Source organism: Penicillium atrosanguineum (assembly GCF_028827265.1).
Source record: "Penicillium atrosanguineum strain IBT 20685 chromosome Unknown utg000006l_segment0_segment0, whole genome shotgun sequence".
NCBI lineage: Eukaryota > Fungi > Ascomycota > Eurotiomycetes > Eurotiales > Aspergillaceae > Penicillium > Penicillium atrosanguineum.
The window spans coordinates 2,336,143-2,354,663 of NW_026623138.1; the positions used below are offsets into that span (position 1 = coordinate 2,336,143).

General features: G+C 51.4%; 5 protein-coding genes across 5 annotated transcripts; 2 read left to right on the plus strand and 3 right to left on the minus strand.

The window, feature by feature from the left end:
* Positions 1 to 135: 135 nt before the first annotated feature.
* Positions 136 to 3,099, minus strand: N7443_008034 (PX domain-containing protein; the record flags this gene model as incomplete). The annotated part of the gene is made up of 4 exons (XM_056888090.1): positions 136 to 1,658; positions 1,712 to 2,648; positions 2,705 to 2,934; positions 2,991 to 3,099. 4 exons carry the CDS (start codon positions 3,097 to 3,099, stop codon positions 136 to 138), a joined length of 2,799 nt encoding a protein of 932 aa, XP_056739781.1.
* A 1,226-nt stretch (positions 3,100 to 4,325) lies between these two features.
* On the minus strand, positions 4,326 to 7,194 carry ace1 (putative C2H2 transcription factor (Ace1); the record flags this gene model as incomplete). The annotated part of the gene is made up of 4 exons (XM_056888091.1): positions 4,326 to 5,559; positions 5,620 to 5,898; positions 5,960 to 6,219; positions 6,490 to 7,194. The coding sequence occupies 4 exons, from the start codon at positions 7,192 to 7,194 to the stop codon at positions 4,326 to 4,328; spliced, it is 2,478 nt and encodes an 825-aa protein (XP_056739782.1).
* Positions 7,195 to 9,062: 1,868 nt separating this feature from the next.
* Positions 9,063 to 10,609, minus strand: N7443_008036 (uncharacterized protein; the record flags this gene model as incomplete). The annotated part of the gene is made up of 4 exons (XM_056888092.1): positions 9,063 to 9,284; positions 9,404 to 10,048; positions 10,115 to 10,318; positions 10,421 to 10,609. The coding sequence occupies 4 exons, from the start codon at positions 10,607 to 10,609 to the stop codon at positions 9,063 to 9,065; spliced, it is 1,260 nt and encodes a 419-aa protein (XP_056739783.1).
* Positions 10,610 to 11,264: 655 nt separating this feature from the next.
* N7443_008037 (FAD-dependent oxidoreductase) lies at positions 11,265 to 12,978 on the plus strand (the record flags this gene model as incomplete). Its single annotated transcript, XM_056888093.1, has 6 exons — positions 11,265 to 11,764; positions 11,831 to 11,889; positions 12,230 to 12,341; positions 12,396 to 12,435; positions 12,488 to 12,667; positions 12,736 to 12,978. The coding sequence occupies 6 exons, from the start codon at positions 11,265 to 11,267 to the stop codon at positions 12,976 to 12,978; spliced, it is 1,134 nt and encodes a 377-aa protein (XP_056739784.1).
* Positions 12,979 to 13,768: 790 nt separating this feature from the next.
* Positions 13,769 to 18,258, plus strand: pex6 (AAA family ATPase peroxin 6; the record flags this gene model as incomplete). Its single annotated transcript, XM_056888094.1, has 3 exons — positions 13,769 to 13,958; positions 14,035 to 17,767; positions 17,820 to 18,258. 3 exons carry the CDS (start codon positions 13,769 to 13,771, stop codon positions 18,256 to 18,258), a joined length of 4,362 nt encoding a protein of 1,453 aa, XP_056739785.1.
* Between the last annotated feature and the right edge of the window lie 263 nt (positions 18,259 to 18,521).

The window sequence follows — 18,521 nt, forward strand, 5'->3', positions numbered from 1 at the left end:
ATACCATCCAGAATACCCATCAAACATAGGCAGAACTAGGCCCACAAGGCCACAATTGTATCGAGCGAAAAGCAAAACGACTATGCAAGGTAGTATATGAGCGAAAGCAGCGCTGTAAACTCAAAACGCAGACGACTAGTCGGCTAGCACATGCCGAAGCATGACGACGAACGGCTCCTGGAGCTTCAGGATCTCGGTGATATCCGGTTTAACGGGTTCGCCTGCTGTGCGGCGCAGTTGATCCTGCTTCTTGATGCGTCTGCGACGTTCAGTGGCGATCGGATCATCTTGTTCGTCTTCAGCGGATTCTTCATCTTCTGAGCCGGAGGCTTCGTCGGAGATAGTGAGGTCTTCCAGATCGGCCTGGTGGGAGGTTAAAATTGAATTGTCTGGGTTAATATTGCAGGAAACACATACCTCGTCGAGACCAAAGTCGCTACCCTTGAAGGTAGAGGCACCTGGGATGGTATCGTTGCCAGTGCCCTCAGCGGCCATCTTCTGGCGGGTCTTGTTCAGGTGCCAGCGCTTACGATCCTCTTGCCACTTGACCAGCGCGTTGATTTCGCTAACTGCAAGGTCTTTATCAATTTGACCGACGCCTGCAGCTCCCTGGAACAAGGCGTTCATGTCGAGCTTGCCGCCTGTCGGGCCCTTGCGCAGGAAGTCGAGAATCTCTTCAATCCACGACATGAGAGACCCGAACAGTCCGTTATCGTGGAGGTGTACCTCGTGGACGAATTTGTAGAAGTTGTCCTGGTGACGAGCGCATAGGTCGATGAAAGATTGGACAGTCTGGTTGGGGTCTGCAGAGGCATCCTGGCGCTGGGCGCTTTCGATGACGGCGATCGCGTCGTCGGCAAATAGTGCAAAGTCGGTGACACTGCTGTAGACATTGGCGGACTTGTAGACCCTGACAAGCGGCTCATAGAAGATGGTGAATAGGTCGCGGAATAGTTGAAGAGTAGTAGGCTCCTCGACAATGCTAAGCATCATGGCCTTGTCGCGCTGTCGGGTGTAGAGCTTCAAGAGCTGCTTCAAGTGAGCGAACCATTGGGCTCCTTGTTGCATTTCCAGGTCCACATTGTCCACGGTATTGTTCCACGCCACCCAGCCATTAAATACCTTGCCGATTTGCTCGGGGCCAAGCTCTGGCGAGACATATTCAGAGCGAAGAATGGCCACGATAATATCAACATCCTCGGCCTCGGCTTCCTCGCGAATCTCATTCTTGACCATTTCATCCGCGTTCACGAAATTCTTCAGCTTATCAGTCAGGATCGAGTCCTCGACCTTCGCAGCGAGCGAAGTAATCGACCTCTGGAAGTCCTTGATGCTCTCGTTCAAAGTCAAAGAGAAAATGCGCTGGAGTAGCGATCGCGAACCGAACGGCTGAGCCATGAAAAGATCGAGAACACCAGTCATGACAGCAGCAGGGTTGGCAATGCGAATCACATTCTTCATCAGGGTATAAGGGACAAGGCCGTGAATCCTCTTGGCTTGCGCAAACATCTCAGGAGAGTTATCCTCGGCAAGGAATATGTGGTACACGGTGGCGGCAACTTCAATTCGCAGCCACTCGGCAAATTTCTGATACTGCGGGCTCAGCTCCGCAATGGTTTTCTTCTCCTTAATCTCAGCAAAGAGCTTCGTTAAGCCATCTTACATAGTGTTAGCGTCGCACAGCGTAATTCGCATGATATGCGTCACTTACTGCTCTCCACGATATCCCGACGGAACTTCTCCATGTAAACGTCCAGCTCCGCAGCGCGCTGCCTAGCAATCTCATAGAAGCGCTTCTGCTCCTCAATACGAATTGCGTCCATACCCTTTCGTCGCTCAACATCGATCCATTCTTCCTCATTCAACTTCATGGGCTTCGCAGTCAGGAACTCCTCCACCGACTTGGACTCCGCATATTTCTTATTTTGCAGGAGCGTTCGAAGGAAAGCACGTAACGAAACGCGCTGCTCCTCTCTGTATAGGACCGTTTCTCTAGAAACATCAGCTGAGGCACGCGGTGACCTGGTTGAGCGCATTGATCCCTTCGACACTGATCGATGGATAGTTCCGGGTGCCAAGGTACGGCCGGTGGTGGTGGATGTCCTTTCATCGGAAAGACTCGCGTCCTGTGTCGAGAGAGAAGAGACGGACGAAGCATCATCATCATTAGAGCCAAACCAGCTGGAAGATGTTGAGGACTTGTTCTTGCGAGGCAGAGGGGGTAAGTGTTTGCCAGGGAATTCGGTACGCAGCCTCCGGTGGAGCTTGACAAATTCTCCATACCGTCTGCCGACGTAGATATCATCCTTGCCGCCCCTTCGCACACGAATAATAAACTCAGCGTGTTGGTGATAGCGCACTGTGCGTTTCACGGACGTGACCCTAACAGCAGCCACGTTGACGTCCCAGCCATTGAGAGCATTTCCCTCGGGCATATTGACCAGCAAACCCTTCTCATTCGCACTACGGTCGACGACCTCCATCTCGGAGAACTGGATACGCTCCTCATACCCCGACGCAGTCGGTACACCGGATACCATCATCAGTTCCACGAGCTTCTCGCACTTCCGCGCCAGTTTCCTTCGCTTTGTCTCCTCCAATCGGTCCTCCGATGATGACACATGCTTATTGGCGAACGATTCAAGGAACTATTCAGTTTGTCAATAATCATTTTCTCGCCGGCACGAGACCCGGGCAAACCCACCACTTGGAGCTTATCCTGCCAGAACTGCTTCTCCTGAGCCTGGTTGAGGAAGGGGAAGTTGCGAACATGGTGCACGAAGATGTAGCGAAGAATAGGAAGTTCCGAGTCGACGGGTGCGACCTCACCGAACTCGGAGCGAAATGGCGCGCCGAATCGCTGCAGCGCAGTGGGCGAGTTGAGCTCGGAGATTTCACCGCGAACTTGTCGGGCGATCAGCTCACGCTTGAGATCTAAAGAGAGTTTATGTTAGCAGACTGTCACATTTCCACGAATTATGCCTCCTTACAGTGTTCCTGCTTGCCCGTCAGGATCTGTGCTGGCGGGGTCGCATCTTGGCCTGACACAGGTCCAGCTCCACCGGAGAATGCGGGTTCTGACGATCGCGAGTCCTCCATCCTTTGTGTAGCTTCAAACCGTTGTTAAAAAGCCGTCGAAAAGATACCCAACTTCTTCAGGGTCAAAGTAGTTAGAAAAGAGGGAGAAATTCGTCTGCCTGGGCGCAGGTTGATGCCGAGATTTGATAGCCGACCACAGCCCCGTAGTGCGGGCAAGGCTCGCCTGAAAAGGTTCTTTTCTTGGCGATAGAAACCCAATCTCTGCGAGGGATTGCGCAGGTAGAAAATGTGCCAAGATGACAAGATGAGGAGAGACAGGGGAAGCGGGGAGAGACGATGTCGTCACCCGAAACGAAATTAAGAATAGCTGACCCGGAGCCAGACCCGGAGATTCGTACTCGTCAAGCGCGACATGTTCCGCCTGCGTTGATCATTTACTAGGCTTGTCTTTCCACCCTCTTTTCTCTTCTTCTCGGTTCCTTTCCTTTTTTTCTTCTTTTTCTTTTAGCAAATTCACCTCCTAGCGTTTCTACCACGTCCATATTGTGTTACAGGTTTAGCTGACAGCGGCTACAGAGAAAGAGTGGGTGTATGCGAGACAAGGTATCTGGTTGCCTATCTTACCATCAATGCACGGTAATTCAACGCACTTGCATTAGCACCAGCCCTATGATGATGTGCCCAGCCCTGACGCGTCTTGTCGCCTCCCGGTGTCCGCTCGGAGTTAACGTGGGGCACATGGACAGGGCTGAACAGGCTATCGATCACCTGGGCGACCTTGGCGCCCTGGCAGCGTCAGTGGCATTATGTGTTGATGTAGATATGTCCTAGAGATCGTAGGGGCCCTATCAAGCTAATTTCCAAGGAATGTTTCGAAGCACTTAATCATGGCCCAGTTTACGAAGACGGACTTTATACTACGAAGTTGAAGCAAAATGTTGTAAATACTGCAAATGTTCTTTGAGTCATTAAAAAGCTACCTAAAAACATCCGAGCTGACCCTTGGGCTATTGAGAACAGTCTTCGTACACGAAGATAGTCCCTCTCGGGATAGGAGTAGATGGAATTTGATTAGCCGAGTCTCGATAACACGAGAGGAGCAGCATGCAGGTCCATTCGGGAGTGTCGGTCTGAAATCTTAAGCCATGAGCATCACGCTACGATAGGCGCGATGCTTTGAAAAATTCATACTGGGAGGAATTGCGAAAAAAGATAAATACGTCGCACGGAGTATCGCTTGCTGAGTGGAAAATCATCGCTCGAGAAAGAAATAGAGGGCCAGCCGCCTATTTCATGTATTCGTACTCTCCGTTCGGGCCCATGTAAGGGTCGTAGTGGTTGCCTTGTTGGGACTGCTCGGCCCAAGACTGGATGTCTTGGATGGCGACGTCGCGGTCGAGAGGCGGAAACATGGGCTGAGTACGTTGGGGCTGTTGGGCGTATTGACTGGCAGATGTCTGCTGGGTCATCGGTGGTGTGACGTGGGAGGCAGCGTTCATGCTCATACGGTGCGATTGATCGTAGAGGGTGAAGTCATTGCCAGCAGGAGCCTGGAATTGATAATCGTAGTGCTCGTCGGCCTGGCCAGATCTCGGGGAGTACAGCATCAAGTTGCCCTGGGCATTGGGAGAGAGTCCGGAGACCTTGTTGGGAGCCTCGTAACCCATGTAGTTGTTGGCGCACATGGAGTTGTCAACGTAAGGCTTGAGTCCGCTGTGGTCAGAGCTGGGAGTAGGCAGCTGCATGTTCAAAGCCTGCACATCCTCTTGCATAGAGTTGTAGTCCAATCGGCTCCAGTCAAGGTCAAAAGTGACGCTGTTGTCAGTGGTGGCCATGGGGGATCCGTCGAAGGACATAGAGGGTCCCATAAGGTCTGGGACCGAGTCGGCCGAGGGAATAGACATTGAGTTCATCGACTGACGGTGCATCTCGAGAGCCGGAATAAGGCCATCCGGTTCACCTGCTTCAAACTGATTTTGGAAAGCATCGAGGTTCATCGAAGTGGGGAAAGTAAACTCGTTACCCATGCCCACCGACGAGGTCTGGTACGGAGAGTTCTCAAAGAGAGGAGGGAAATCATCACCGCGAACCGGCACAGGAGGATCATTGAAGTTAAACGGCACGTTGTCCTGGAACATAGGATGCTCCTGAGGGGAGGCGCTGGGTGCCGAGAAGGGAGTAGAGAAATCCGCAGAGCGGGAGGCAGGAGTGGACACACTGGGGGTACCTGGGGTGGCCTGAACCGACGAGCCACGCTTGCCAGTGCTACCGCCACGGGCATTGTTCTTGGATCGAACGTACACCCACCCGTGGGCTTTCTCCATGTGCTGCTTGCAGTTGCTCTCGCGCTTGGAGGCATAGGTGCAGGGCTGGAACTGGCATTTGTAGAGGCTAGGAGTATCCGAGTGCTTGTCATTAACATGGCGATCGCGCTCCTTCTCAGTTGGCCAGCCGACTTCGAAATATTTGCAAGTGGACTCGCTGCACTTCCAGGGGCGCGAGTGAGTCTTCTCGTGCTTGCTGCGGGGTGTTAGCCAATCAATTACAATCAATGAAGAGGCTAAAATTGTTGGTACTTACGTCAAATCGCACGGACGCTTGAAGACCTTGTCACAGTGATTGCACTTCTGGTTAATGTCCATAGGAGGAGCGTTCTTCTTGCGACGTGCCATGGACCGCTGGACACCCTCGTCAACCTTCTCGTCGAAGCTGACGGCGCGCTTGAAGGTCGCAGGAGTTGTCATATCATAGGGGAGTCCAGTGGCCATTGAGATGGCCTTGCCGTCCTCTTGGACGACAATAAGTTCAGCGGGCTTCCCGTTTTGAGACATTCCGCCTTCCAGAGTAGCAGTTGGGACACTGTCGTGGATTAGTTCAATAGTCCGGGAGTTGCAGGATCTTCAGGCGGACGATGACTTACAAGGCGGTCGCTTTCTCTTTCTCAGCCTTCGAGTCTGGGGCCTCCTGGGCCTGAGCTGCTTCAACGCGTTCGCGGTTGGAACGAATCAAGGCAGCGTAGCGTCGAACCTGCGACACAAGATCAAGAAAGTACCCGTTAGTATACGGGCGGTCGGCGGGAAGTCGCTGGTCGCGGTCGTTCAAGTGAGAAGCGGAAGTATGAAGACACTGGATCGTGAACTCGGCGAAGTTGAGATAGGCGGATCGTAAGGTTGAAAGCTTCTGGACCAGCCGAAGATTTGTGAGCCCTCGAATTCCAGATCACAGGTGAAGAGGAGAAAAAGAAAAGGAAGAAGAAAGAGGAGAGACCAAAACGATCGGGACAACGGGAGGGTCACCATTGACGCCAATGACGACCTGCATCATTGGACTAATGGGCGACACTATTGTCCCAAATAGACCCACAAATGGATACTTTCAATGGAAACACCATGAACAAGCCAAAACAATAGAATCGTGAAACGCATTGAGATGAAATATCGCAAGACTTACCGGTGCTAGCCACAAAAGGGTCTTTTCAAGGTCCCTGAGGCATGTGATTTGTTTATTCACAATTCGAGCCGGAACACTCTGGACTAGTGGGTGGAAAGGCTTCAGTTTAGGCTCCTTCAGAATCGGCACCAATATAAAGCGCTCGATTTGTTTACAGGCGGCGAGCCCAAGCTGCGGCCGTGAGGACACCTTAAGGGAGGGAGTCGGGTCGGTAATGGCTGACTGAGGACCATCGGTATCGACAGTCACTGATAGGTGGTGAGTTTTATCCTGCGTATACATGTCAGAGGAAAACACACCTTTGCCGTCAACAGACTCGGCGCTACTGACAGATGAGCCCAAGCCGCTGTCAGATTCATGGGAGTGCACAGGCCGTTCAGTCTTCTTCTCAGAGACGTCGTCCTGGCTAGCATTTGAATCGTCGTCACGGTCTTCCAGAGTCAGACGTTCCAAGATGGACGCCATGCGCTGCTCGCTAGCCGCAATACCGTCAAGCGAGGTAGGCGAGCGACGAGGTAGGGAACGGATGTTCAAAATAGGGTCACGCCCAACACAAGGGGGGGAAGTAGGAGTGTTGAATGTTTCTCCCTTCTTCAAACACATCTTAGAAGAAACATCTTCGGTGTCCAGCGAGGGCAGAGTCGAGTTTAAGACGGGACGACGACGGGGGTGAACCCGGACCGGCTCGAGCTGAGAAGCGGTCATATTGGATGAGCTCTGCATGAGGACAATGTTAGCTCGGATACTCTCGGTCTGGAATGAACAGGCTGTCATGGATGATTGGCTCAATCACCGTGACTCACCAGCACTCGTCTAGTTGATTCGAGAAATGACGTACGGACGAGTCAGAACGACGGGAAGATACGTGGGAGATTTTTTATATAAATCGGCCAGCTGCGCCCTTCAAAAAGGTCTATCAAGGACCTGATAGAGATATCCAAACTGCAGGAACAAAGGGCCCTGAGAGAGGTATCCCGGCGGACGAAGATAGCCGTAAAGTTTGCGCAAGTTTCGCAAGGCGTTCGCTCCCGGACAAACCGGTGTCGCACTCGAAGTGGCTCGAGGAGCGAGGGCGGGATAAAGAAGGCAGTTTGCGAGGAGGTAGCCGACTAGGGACGATGTTGCGTGACAGAATATCTTAGACCCCGATATATACGGTGAAAGAGGGGTCAAATGACGAGTATAGCAATTCACGGACGAAATGACGGGCGAAATCTGGCATACAGCGGACAACGATATAATATGGAGTAGACAGAAGATCGAAAAAACGCAGAATGAACAGATATCACCGGTAAAGGGAGAAGGATGACGGCGACGTCGCGTTGGTGTCTGCCTGATAGACGAATGACGCTACGCCCGAATAGGTATCGACCGCGATGGCTGAGTCGTGGGCCGTTTTTTTTTCTTCTCAATTTTCGTTTTTCGTATTTCGTTCCTTGTTCCTTTGGGTATTTTCCCTCCTCTATACGCAGCATGATTGGCTCGGATGACGGCAGTGCGGTTGACGCCTGGGACCCCCCTTTAACGGTAGCCGTAAATTACGGTAATCGTCGGGCTCTTAAAATGGAAACAAACGGGGCCCGCGGAGTTCAGATCGCTCCGTGGGAATCCGTGAATTGAGAGCCTCAAAAACCGAACTGAGTTCTCTGTCGACCAGGGGTCGTCTCGTTCTCACCACGAACATGACTGCCTGCGTCGTCAGCTCCTTCTCCTGCAAGTTGACATCACCGTAGTCCTATCACCTGTCATCTACCGTCTGCTATGTGCTACCGTGCCTCTACACCCTCTACGGCATCTCCAGCATTCTCAGCTTTCAGCCTTACACAGGGTCAGAGGACATCCGCGGGGGAACTCAAGTCCGATCCACAATCCGGAGCGATTCTGGATTGCGATGTGGGCCCCTTCTCACACGTGAATTGAGCCTCCCGGGTGGTTCGGCCCAGGAAAAAAACAATAATGCAATGCGCGCTTTTCTCGTATCAGTCTCGTACACTCCATGTCTGCCTGAATGCTGTTGCCGGGCGGGGCTAGCCCATTACTGCCCGCCAGGTGTCACTGTGGCATTTCACGACTGCTTCGCCACCTTTGGCCCCATCTCACTAGCACTAATGGAGACCGAACAGGGTCAAGGTTTGAACCTTAGTTGGCTTGGCGCTTGCTTTGGGAAAATGAAGAAGAGGCAAATGCGTTTAATTCTACGGGACGCCCTTCGGGGTTTTCCTGATCTCGATCTAGATCGTCAATATCCCGAGCCGTTTCCATGTTATCGTCAGCCGCCATCGCTATCGCGAGCCAGTAATGAATCTGCCTAGATACCGTGTCCGGAGGGAGACGTGGCCTTTTTCTTGGATAACAAATAGTCCTTGATAATTTGATCGAATCTTTTGGAATATTTGATTTCATCATTCATTTGTGATCCTCGCCTACCCTGAGATGCGTAGTACGTGCGTGCCTATCACGTGATATTCACCGGTCTTGAGCTGAGCGGTCAGTGATCAAATGTCGCCTAGACATTTTCTGTCTGTACTGTCCGGACCTATCAATAGATCTGGATGATCCTATTGAGGAACTAGTTACAGACCCAAGCTAACGGCTGGGGTAATGGTTGCCCGACATTGCCCAAATCCAAACTTGGACCCGGTTGCTCGGCTCACACACCATCCTTCCATGATAACCTCATCGCCATCCTTAAACCACTCGATTCCGTCTTTTTTCAAAGCTGATATAGCGGTATGCGGGAGCGAGCGCTCTACAAGGCATGCTAGGCCCGTCTTTTCTCCATTCTCATCTGTGCGCTAAAGTTGTCAAAACGTGTTAGCAAGATCTATCACAAAGGGAGAGAAATAAAAGATCAAAGGCTGGCATACAGCACTTGAAATAGTTCCTGTCCCAAAGATGTCACCCGTGCTCAAACCTTCACCCGCACTTGCAAGGTGAGTAAGCTGTTGATACGGGGTCCAATACAGCTCATTGAGGTTCGTGTCCGTAAGATCATATGATTTCCCATTTCCTCTTCTTGTAAGTCCAGATCTGCACCGGCGAGGAGGATGAACTCACTGATGACATAAGCGGAGAGATTGATATTGAACGTCGCATCTCCACCATCTCCTTTCCATGTAAGATGAGGCAATGGAGCGGGGTCCTGTTGAACCATAACAGCACTTTGCACCGAGTCAAGTGCATCCATAGTGACGATCCACGGTGAAATATAAGTCCCAAATCCTTTACTGTGGAACGGACCGAGAGGAGCCATCTCAAATGCTTGGATATCGCGTGCAGACCAGTCATTCAGAATAACGAATCCAAAGATATGATCTTTGACATCCTTTATATCAAGGATCTGGCCAGAATTCAGAGGCTTGGAAATAAAAACTCCCATTTCAAGTTCCATGTCCAATTTCTTGGTCGGGGTGAAAGCATATTCTCCGGTTTCATCTTTCAAGACGCCGTGCGGGCGGGTCAAAGTAGTAGCTACATTCAGGCTGGATGTGCGGCCATTGTACACGCTCGGAATGACGCGCCAGTTGGGTGACTCGGAAAGACCGAAAATTGCAGAGCACTATGTAGGCGGTCAAATTATTTGTCTTTGTTTGATATGGTGACAGGAGGGATTGAGAGACGGTACATTCTGGGCATGCTCTAGCGAGCAGTAGAAATCCGAGAAGTTGGCCGTCTGCATCGGGTAGTGATTTTGAACCAGATCCAGCGAAATGAAGTATCGATTCGCCTTGGATTTATCTTCTCGGAGCTGAGGTAGGCCGTCACGCAGGCTATTCCGTGCTTGCCGACGGCTTTCAATGGGAAGCGATGCAAAATCATTCAAGTAAGGCTGCGATTGTCCGAGTCAGTGAAGCTGTAAAAGGGCATGTAAAGAAGGAAGGTAACGATCGTCAAACTTTAGTAGCCTTCTCAGCGGGTAGATAATAATAACCTTGGAGAAAATTGATTTCTTGCCAAAACCTTGCATAGATTCAAAAAAGCCATCGTTTTCCAAAGCGCTTAGATCAATAACATCGTGATCAAGTGCAGTTGCACACCTTGGGGCGGGGTTATCGGCCGTCGAAATCACCCCAAAGGGAATGTTGTCGATAGAAAACGGAGTTGAATTAGAATCAGACATTTTATTGGCCAGGTGATCTTGCAAGCCGTGGTTTTAGAGTCTACACGGAAATCGAGGAATCGTGGGCGTACTGTAATATCACTTGGGATGTCTACGCTCGTAGGATAAGCCCCGTTGAGCGGTGAATAAGTGCGGTACGTGCAGGTGAAGCAGGGTCGGCTAATAATGTGTCACTGTCCAGTCCCCCAGATTGGACTATACAGATGCGTAGATTTGTTCCGTATCTGAAGCTAAGGGGGTTTCCCATGTGGGCATGTTGATGACTGGGCGAACCTTGGGGTATTGAGATACCTGGCCCATTCTCCACTCTGTGGCCTCGGGGATCGGTCACACACGAAAGATTCGCCCACTCGGAAAGTGGGCGCTGTGGATACTCGAGCGAATCGATGACCAGCCGCTCAAGACCCTGCGGCAACTTTTTACATCCAGGTGCGCTTATTGGTTAAATTTAACAGTCCCATGTATTTAAAGCGACTAGGTCAAGTGAATGAAGCTTTATAGAGCGGGGATTCAAAGTGGGCGGGATGTGGACGGTTTGGCTGGGGACGGAAATGTGGAGGGGCAAGAACGATAGATACTCAAAAGCTCTACAAATTGGAGGACCTTTGATTATTTTCATTTTAGGCAAGAAAATTGATCATTCTCTACGCACAAAATGACAAACGACAACAAATTGCACATCATCATCGTCGGTGGCGGCATTGCTGGCCTCACGGCCGCAATCGCTCTGCGCGCCTCCAACAGGAAAATCACAGTTCTGGAGCAGTCGCGACTGAGTCGCGAAATTGGTGCATTGATCTCCCTACAGCCAAATGCTTCTCGAATCTTGCGGAAGACGTGGAAACTCGACAAAGAAATGGAAGAAGCACGTGGCCTAGTCGATGAGGGCATGCGTATTTACGATGTGGACGGAAAGCTCGTCAACGAAATCCCACTCTTATCCAAGACCGAATATGGCGGTGATCGCATCGTTTGGCATCGAAATGATTTACATACAGCTCTAAAGTCAGCTGCGACAAGTCCTAATAGAGGGGGAGACCCGGCGACTATTCAGGTAGCATCGAGAGTGACTAGTTGCGATCCTGTTGAGGGCAATGTGACTCTCGAGAGTGGTGAAGTTTTGACGGCCGATGTGATCATTGGCGCAGATGGGATGTAAGGAACTGCTCATTTCTATTGGATTGAGGCGATGCTAAAAGAATATGGCGATGTTAGTCATAGCGCGCTGCGAAAATATGTACTCAACGATGAGCCTGCAGCTATGCCGACTGGATCCTCTGGTACTTCCTCACACACCGTTTCTATCAAGAACTTTACTGACAGCCCAATACAGCTTATCGTCTCATGGTTAGCACTTGCACACCCACTCATTTGATGATGCACAGAAGCTGATCAATGGCAATATAGATACCCTCGGAAGTCCTCGAAGAAAAAGAACCCGAATTCTGTAGCAGAATTAACCCCCGCGACCCATTTACTTCGATGATTGTAGCTCACAACTGCCGGCTCGTTATGGGTCCGGGCAGGCAAGGTGACGTTTACGGCATTACGGCATTGGTACCAGACGGCAAGAAGCACTTGCCCTGCCCTATCATGACCGTTCACTGATAATAATTACAGAGAGGATGAACGAGGATCCGAATTCTGGGGAATCATGGGTCTCGGAAGGAAGTATGGAAAAGATGATGGAGATCTTTGCGGAGTTCCCTAGCTGGGTTAGCAACATTTTCAAGTAAGACCGCTTATCATTTTTTTGGAAGTCAGAGCACTGATATTTTACTCTAAGACACTCGGCAAATATCGGGCTGTGGCAATTACGTGACATGGTGAGCATTGTTGACCCATAATATTGCTAGGTACAAGTCTGACAGCGTATAGGATCCCTTAGCGACCTGGGTTCAAGGTCGCGTCATCCTTATTGGAGATGCCGCTCACCCCATGCTGCCTACACAAGGGCAAGGCGCAAGCCAGTCTATCGAGGATGCAGAAGCATTGGGTGCTTTCTTTGAGGATGTCCAAAAGGCACCATCTCTGGAGCAGCTGGACAATATTTTCAAGGTAACTCTTTATTCTACTGCCCAGCTTTGTTATATTGTTATATCTTCTAAGCAATCATGTAACTATAGCAAGTTTTCCAGTCCCGCTATGAAAGGGTCAGCATTATTCAGGGAGCCAGTCGACAGGCCGCCAAACCCGGCACCAAGAAAGGAGAAAAGACCGTTACAATGTATACAACCCTGGAGACTAATTCGATTGTGAATTCGCTAATTGAGTTTTTAATCAGGAGCCCAGCAGATTCCATGGATTACAATTGCACATACCGAGGAGCGAAGCAATGGGTACATAGTCAAGCTGGATCCGCGGTGTAGACCAGACCTACTCGTTTCAATTCATTGTATACAATTCAAACCGTTCGTTCATTCTACTCTGGGGAGTCATGAAACCGGTGTACCGTAGCTTGATTTATTTCAAGAATGTAGTCCTTGTAGCATACTGTTACCACAAACCACAATTAAATGTCATGGCTCAGGGACCCCCGGGGCTTGTACTTAGCTGGGGCCCTGAGGACATATATGTATACACATTCAAGATAAACCAAGATCAGACCTGGAACTTTACTGAAACTGACCAGTTGACATAAAGGATATGAGTGAAGAAGCTTTATGGCAAACTGGTGAAGACCCAAGTTGATTCAAGTCAAATGGGGAGGTCCGGATCACAGGCCGAGAGCAACCCCGATAGCGGCCAATGGCGTCGCAGCTTGGACGACGACGACGAACACCGAGTCAACCCATCCCTGTAGCCCTTGATTAAAAGATTTGTATTGATTGATCTTGTATGAATATATGAACCCCATCCGATCAAAGTGCCTTCATCTAGATAGTGCTTTAGCTGATTGATCCCCCGTCATAGCCACTTGGACCTCGGCTCCGGAAGTGGCAGAATGTCGGGCGGTGCCGAGATGCCCGCGGGTGTTGACTTCCCCCGGATTCTCCAACCGCCGTTCGCCTTCTCCTCTCTGTCTGACGAAGCTGGTTTCTGAAGCTGTCTGAATGTGATCGGTTGATCTATAGATCTAGATCCCGCACGCCATAACCTTCCCTTTCTCCGACATACGTCCTTTCCATCTTCCCCGACGGCAATTGAGTCCCCCACGCAATGGACTTCGACCACTACGGGCAGAGCTCCCAACAGCCCAGACAACGCCGGAAAAGGGCCGGAAAGAAGCGTATGCGCAACAAGCTTCCGATCGCTGCTCGTATTGCACTAGATCCTCAGCTTCGCGGCAACGTCGGAGTGCTTTCCGAAGACTTGGCCAACGACCTGTTCGCGCAGCAGACACTCCAGGGTAAGTTTGACCGAGCGATAAGCGTCTACCCATCTCGACCGGGGCTTCGCTGACTGAATTGGCTTTCATGATGTAGGTGTTGCGACCGGCGATGGCATTCTCTTTGTTGCGATTTCCCCACAAACTCCGACATCGTCATCTGTGGAGGACCAAGCATGGACCATTCTCCCGGTCCGAGTCCAGACGTCCCATACTCAAATAGCGCATTCGACTGTTCTATTTCCCGACTCGGCCGATTCTCTCCAGCCGTTCCTCCAAGCGCTAGGCAAGATTGATTCGTCGCGGAATTCTTTGCAAACACACCGGTCCGTGGATATTCAGATCTTGGATGTTGCTCCGCTTCATCTGGACACCATCTTCGTCACAGTGGAGCGGGACCTTCTTCGTAATCATGATGATGTACAAAGTAAATTTGGTGGTGGTTTCACGTCTAACGCACATAGCGCAAACGGAGTCTGGCCTAAAGCCGGAAAAGGTGCAGACTCGAGACGTTATTCAAAGAAGGCAGCGGCGGATGCTGAAGTGCGATTGACTGCAGCTGTACGTGAGGCCTTGGCTAGTCAACGCATTGTTCATATGGGAGATGTACTCCCACTTCCCCTTCCACCTCATCCTATTACCTACGCGCCAGCTCCGCCGGCAAGGATCTCATTTTGTGAACCCGTTTCACAAGGTCTTTTGATGCCGGCGACAAAGGTAATCCTTGTCCAGGCCCGTCCACAAGGTCATCGCGCAGCTCAATCGCTTCCTCCACGACATGCACTCCTCAAACAAGTTGCAGAAGATGAAGCCGATGATACTTCCAATGAACAGTTCTACTCCGCCGCGGAAGAGAAGCCCGGCGAGAGCGGAACTGAGATGGAAATTACATCTACAGCAGAAGATTCCGAAACAGATATCTCCGCTGGCTCCGCCAGTGATTCAGACGATTCCCTTGAAGATATGATCTCTCTTTCAGCCCCCGAACTTCCGCAAGCCCCATCCGGCGTTATGTCGTCCATAACATCGGCTACCCCTCGCGCGGGAGGCCGACGAGTGGATGGCGTTCATACTCCGGGCTCTGTTGCTTCGAACTTCACTTCGGCGACTATGCGCCCAGGCCGAAGCGGCGGTAAAACTTTCAAAGTCGAAGGTCTATTGCAACAAGTCCCCAACGAAGTGCTTCACCCTCGACCTCGGGATGACGAGGACGTCGATGCCTTCATCTTTGTCGATATTAGCACCCTCGCAAAGATCGGCTGTTTCTCGGGTGACTGGGTCAGGATTGAAGCGACCGAGGAACCCCAGCTGAACATGTTCGCATCGCTCAAGTTCGGTAGCTTCAACGATTCTCCAGAGGATGCTGGCGACTGGCGACCGGTCAAAGTGTTCGGATTGCCAGGCCTTCCATCACCAAAGCCTCGATATGCTATTAATCATTCGGGCGACCGAAGATCAAGCTTCTCACAACGCCCACAGACGCGTTTGACACCTTCTGTATTTGTGCCGCCCCTGTTGTTGAGCAATATCGACAACCCTAAGTACCTCCGAATTTCCCCCATGACATTTGCGTCGGCCAATGGCGCCTTAAAATCTGGCCTTTTGCACCACATGAAGAACAGTCCGGCCAAGAACCCTCCCCTGGCCAAGGAGGTAAACCTTATGAAGGTCTCGACACCGCTGTCCATGGACCGGGTTCTCCAGCCGGCTCTTTTCGCTGGACTCAAACAATACTTTGAGTCTCGCCGCCGGATACTGAAGAGTGGCGATCTTGTCGGCATCAGTGTCGATGAAGGGCTTGGTAGGGCAGTGTTCTCCGGAACTGCTGGCGGGGAAAATGCAAACCAGGAAGACGATATCACCACCAGATTAGGGCAAGGTCCCGGCGCTGATAACACTGTCGCTCGCAAGGTTGGTGTCGCTTGGTTCCGCGTCGGACAAGTGGCTCCCATCGCCGTTGAAGAAATGGAAGAGACTGGCGAGGATCAATGGGGTGGTGTCGCTGTTATTGACCCGACAAGCACCCGCATGGTCCAGGCCGGTAGCGACATTTCCAGGGTCCCTGGTATTCTGGGTAATGGTTGGGAGTACTGGCTGGGTGTCAAGACCATCCCTAAGGCTATTGGCGATACGCTAGCGCCGCATGGAATCTTTGCAGAGCCTCCTCAGGCATTCATTGCTCCTCTGCAACAAAGAATGCGGGATTTGATGGCCGCAGCGACAAGCCCCCGTGCAATTCAACTGGGAATGAAACCTGTTGTCATTCTCATCAAGTCACAACAGCGACATATCGGTAAGGCGACTGTCGCGACTCGGGCCTGTGCGGATATCGGTCTCCACACTTTTCCCATTGACGCTTATGATATCCTCACCGAGGGTGGTGCTAATGGCGGCGATGTCAAGACCGAGGCCTACCTGAAAGCTCGTGCTGAAAGGGCGTTCCACTGCGGTTCAAACTGTACCGCTCTGCTTATTCGGCATATTGAGGTATTGACCGCTGACCGGATGGTCACGGCTATGACCGATATTGTCAACGAGGCTAGAGTTATCATTGCCACAACTAGCGACGTTGAAGAGATCCCTGAAGGCATCCGAAGCATGTTCACCCATGAGTTTGAAATGGGGGCTCCTGAAGAAAAGGAGCGTGAAGGCATTCTGCGGAATGCGGTTACGGAACGTGGTATCAAGCTTGCTGCCGATGTTGAGCTAGGAACGGTGGCGCTGAAGACTGCTGCTCTGGTTGCCGGCGACCTGGTTGATGTCGTTGAGCGTGCCGCCGCCGCTAGGACAGCTCGTCTCGAGAAGCTTGCCGAGGAAGCCAGCAAACAAGTACCAGACTCACAGGTGTTCATCCGGGATGTTCTGCTCGCCGGAGGCGACGGTGCTCGCGGTGTGACGAAGGCGGACTTTGATACTGCTGTCGAGGCAGCTCGGAAGAATTTTGCCGACTCGATTGGTGCTCCCAAGATCCCTAATGTCGGCTGGGATGATGTCGGTGGACTGAACAATGTCAAGGATGCTCTGATCGAGACTATCCAGCTGCCGCTTGAGCGTCCGGAGCTCTTCGCAAAGGGCATGAAGAAGCGCAGCGGTATTCTCTTCTACGGACCCCCTGGTACCGGCAAGACCTTGCTTGCCAAGGCTATTGCTACCGAGTTCTCTCTCAACTTCTTCTCCGTCAAGGGCCCGGAGCTGCTCAACATGTATATTGGTGAATCCGAAGCCAACGTCCGTCGTGTTTTCCAGCGTGCTCGAGATGCTCGCCCGTGTGTTGTATTTTTTGACGAGCTGGACTCCGTTGCGCCTAAACGTGGCAACCAGGGAGATAGCGGTGGTGTCATGGATCGTATTGTCAGTCAGCTTCTCGCCGAGCTGGACGGAATGAACGGTGGAGAGGAGAATAGTGGCGGGGTGTTCGTCATCGGCGCCACTAACCGCCCGGATCTGCTGGATACGGCCTTGCTTCGACCTGGCCGTTTCGACAAGATGCTGTACCTCGGTGTGTCAGATACACATAGGAAGCAGGCGACTATTCTGGAGGCGCTTACCAGGAAGTTTGCGCTAAACCCAGACGTGTCTTTGGATAGGGTGGCTGAAAAGCTCCCACTGACGTATACTGGTGCCGATTTGTACGCTCTTTGTGGAGATGCCATGCTGAAAGCCATCACGCGAAAGTCCACAGCTGTTGATGAGAAGATCAGGCAGCTACCGGGTGGCCCTGTCACCACTGCGTACTTCTTTGACCACCTAGCCATTCCGGAGGACGTTTCAGTGACGGTAATGGAAGAGGACTTCATGGAGGCACAGGGGGAACTGGTTCCCAGTGTTAGGTACGTCGTAAGCGGGATCTTGAAGGGATAGAATGATGCTCACATCTAGCAGTGCAAAGGAATTGGAACACTTCGAGCGAATTCGGCAAACGTTTGAGTCTGTCGACAAGCAGAAACAAGATCCTGCAGCCGCCGCTCCTCAAACTATTGCAGAGGCCATGGAGGCGTTCAGCTTGGGTGATTCATCCTCCCCCGAAATCCAGACGAGCAATGGTGAAAACGGCTTTTCAGGAAGTATTCATGACCGTATCAAAGGCTTGAAGCAATGGCCTGGTGGTATTGTCCGAAGTGCATCCGGCCAATCCAACACGAGCAGCAAAGGCAAAGGCAAGAGCATCAAGAAGGGCAAAGACTCGCGAGCTGAAGCGGAGTCTGATGGCTCAGTTGACGGCGATGAAGAAGATATGGCAGATGGTCTGGTAGATGACGATGAAGATGACTATATCGTGAGAACCGACCATTTGGCAAATCCTATGGAAGAAGTGGAGTAGATATCTCCTAGGATATGAATCGAAGGCTTGGATCTTAGCTGCACGACTTGGATCGTCACATCTCCCTCTTCGCTTTTGTACTGCTCGCCGACTTGAGCCTCTCTCATCACAAATCCGTTGCTCTTGAGAGACCTACTTCTGGTCGACTGTGGACTGAAATGCGCGCACTTAAGACACCTTCACATCTATCTGAATCGCATTTCCCCGCAAATTTACCCGCCTGTTCTCTCAATCGCTACCTTTTGTCTTCCTCAGCCACTTCA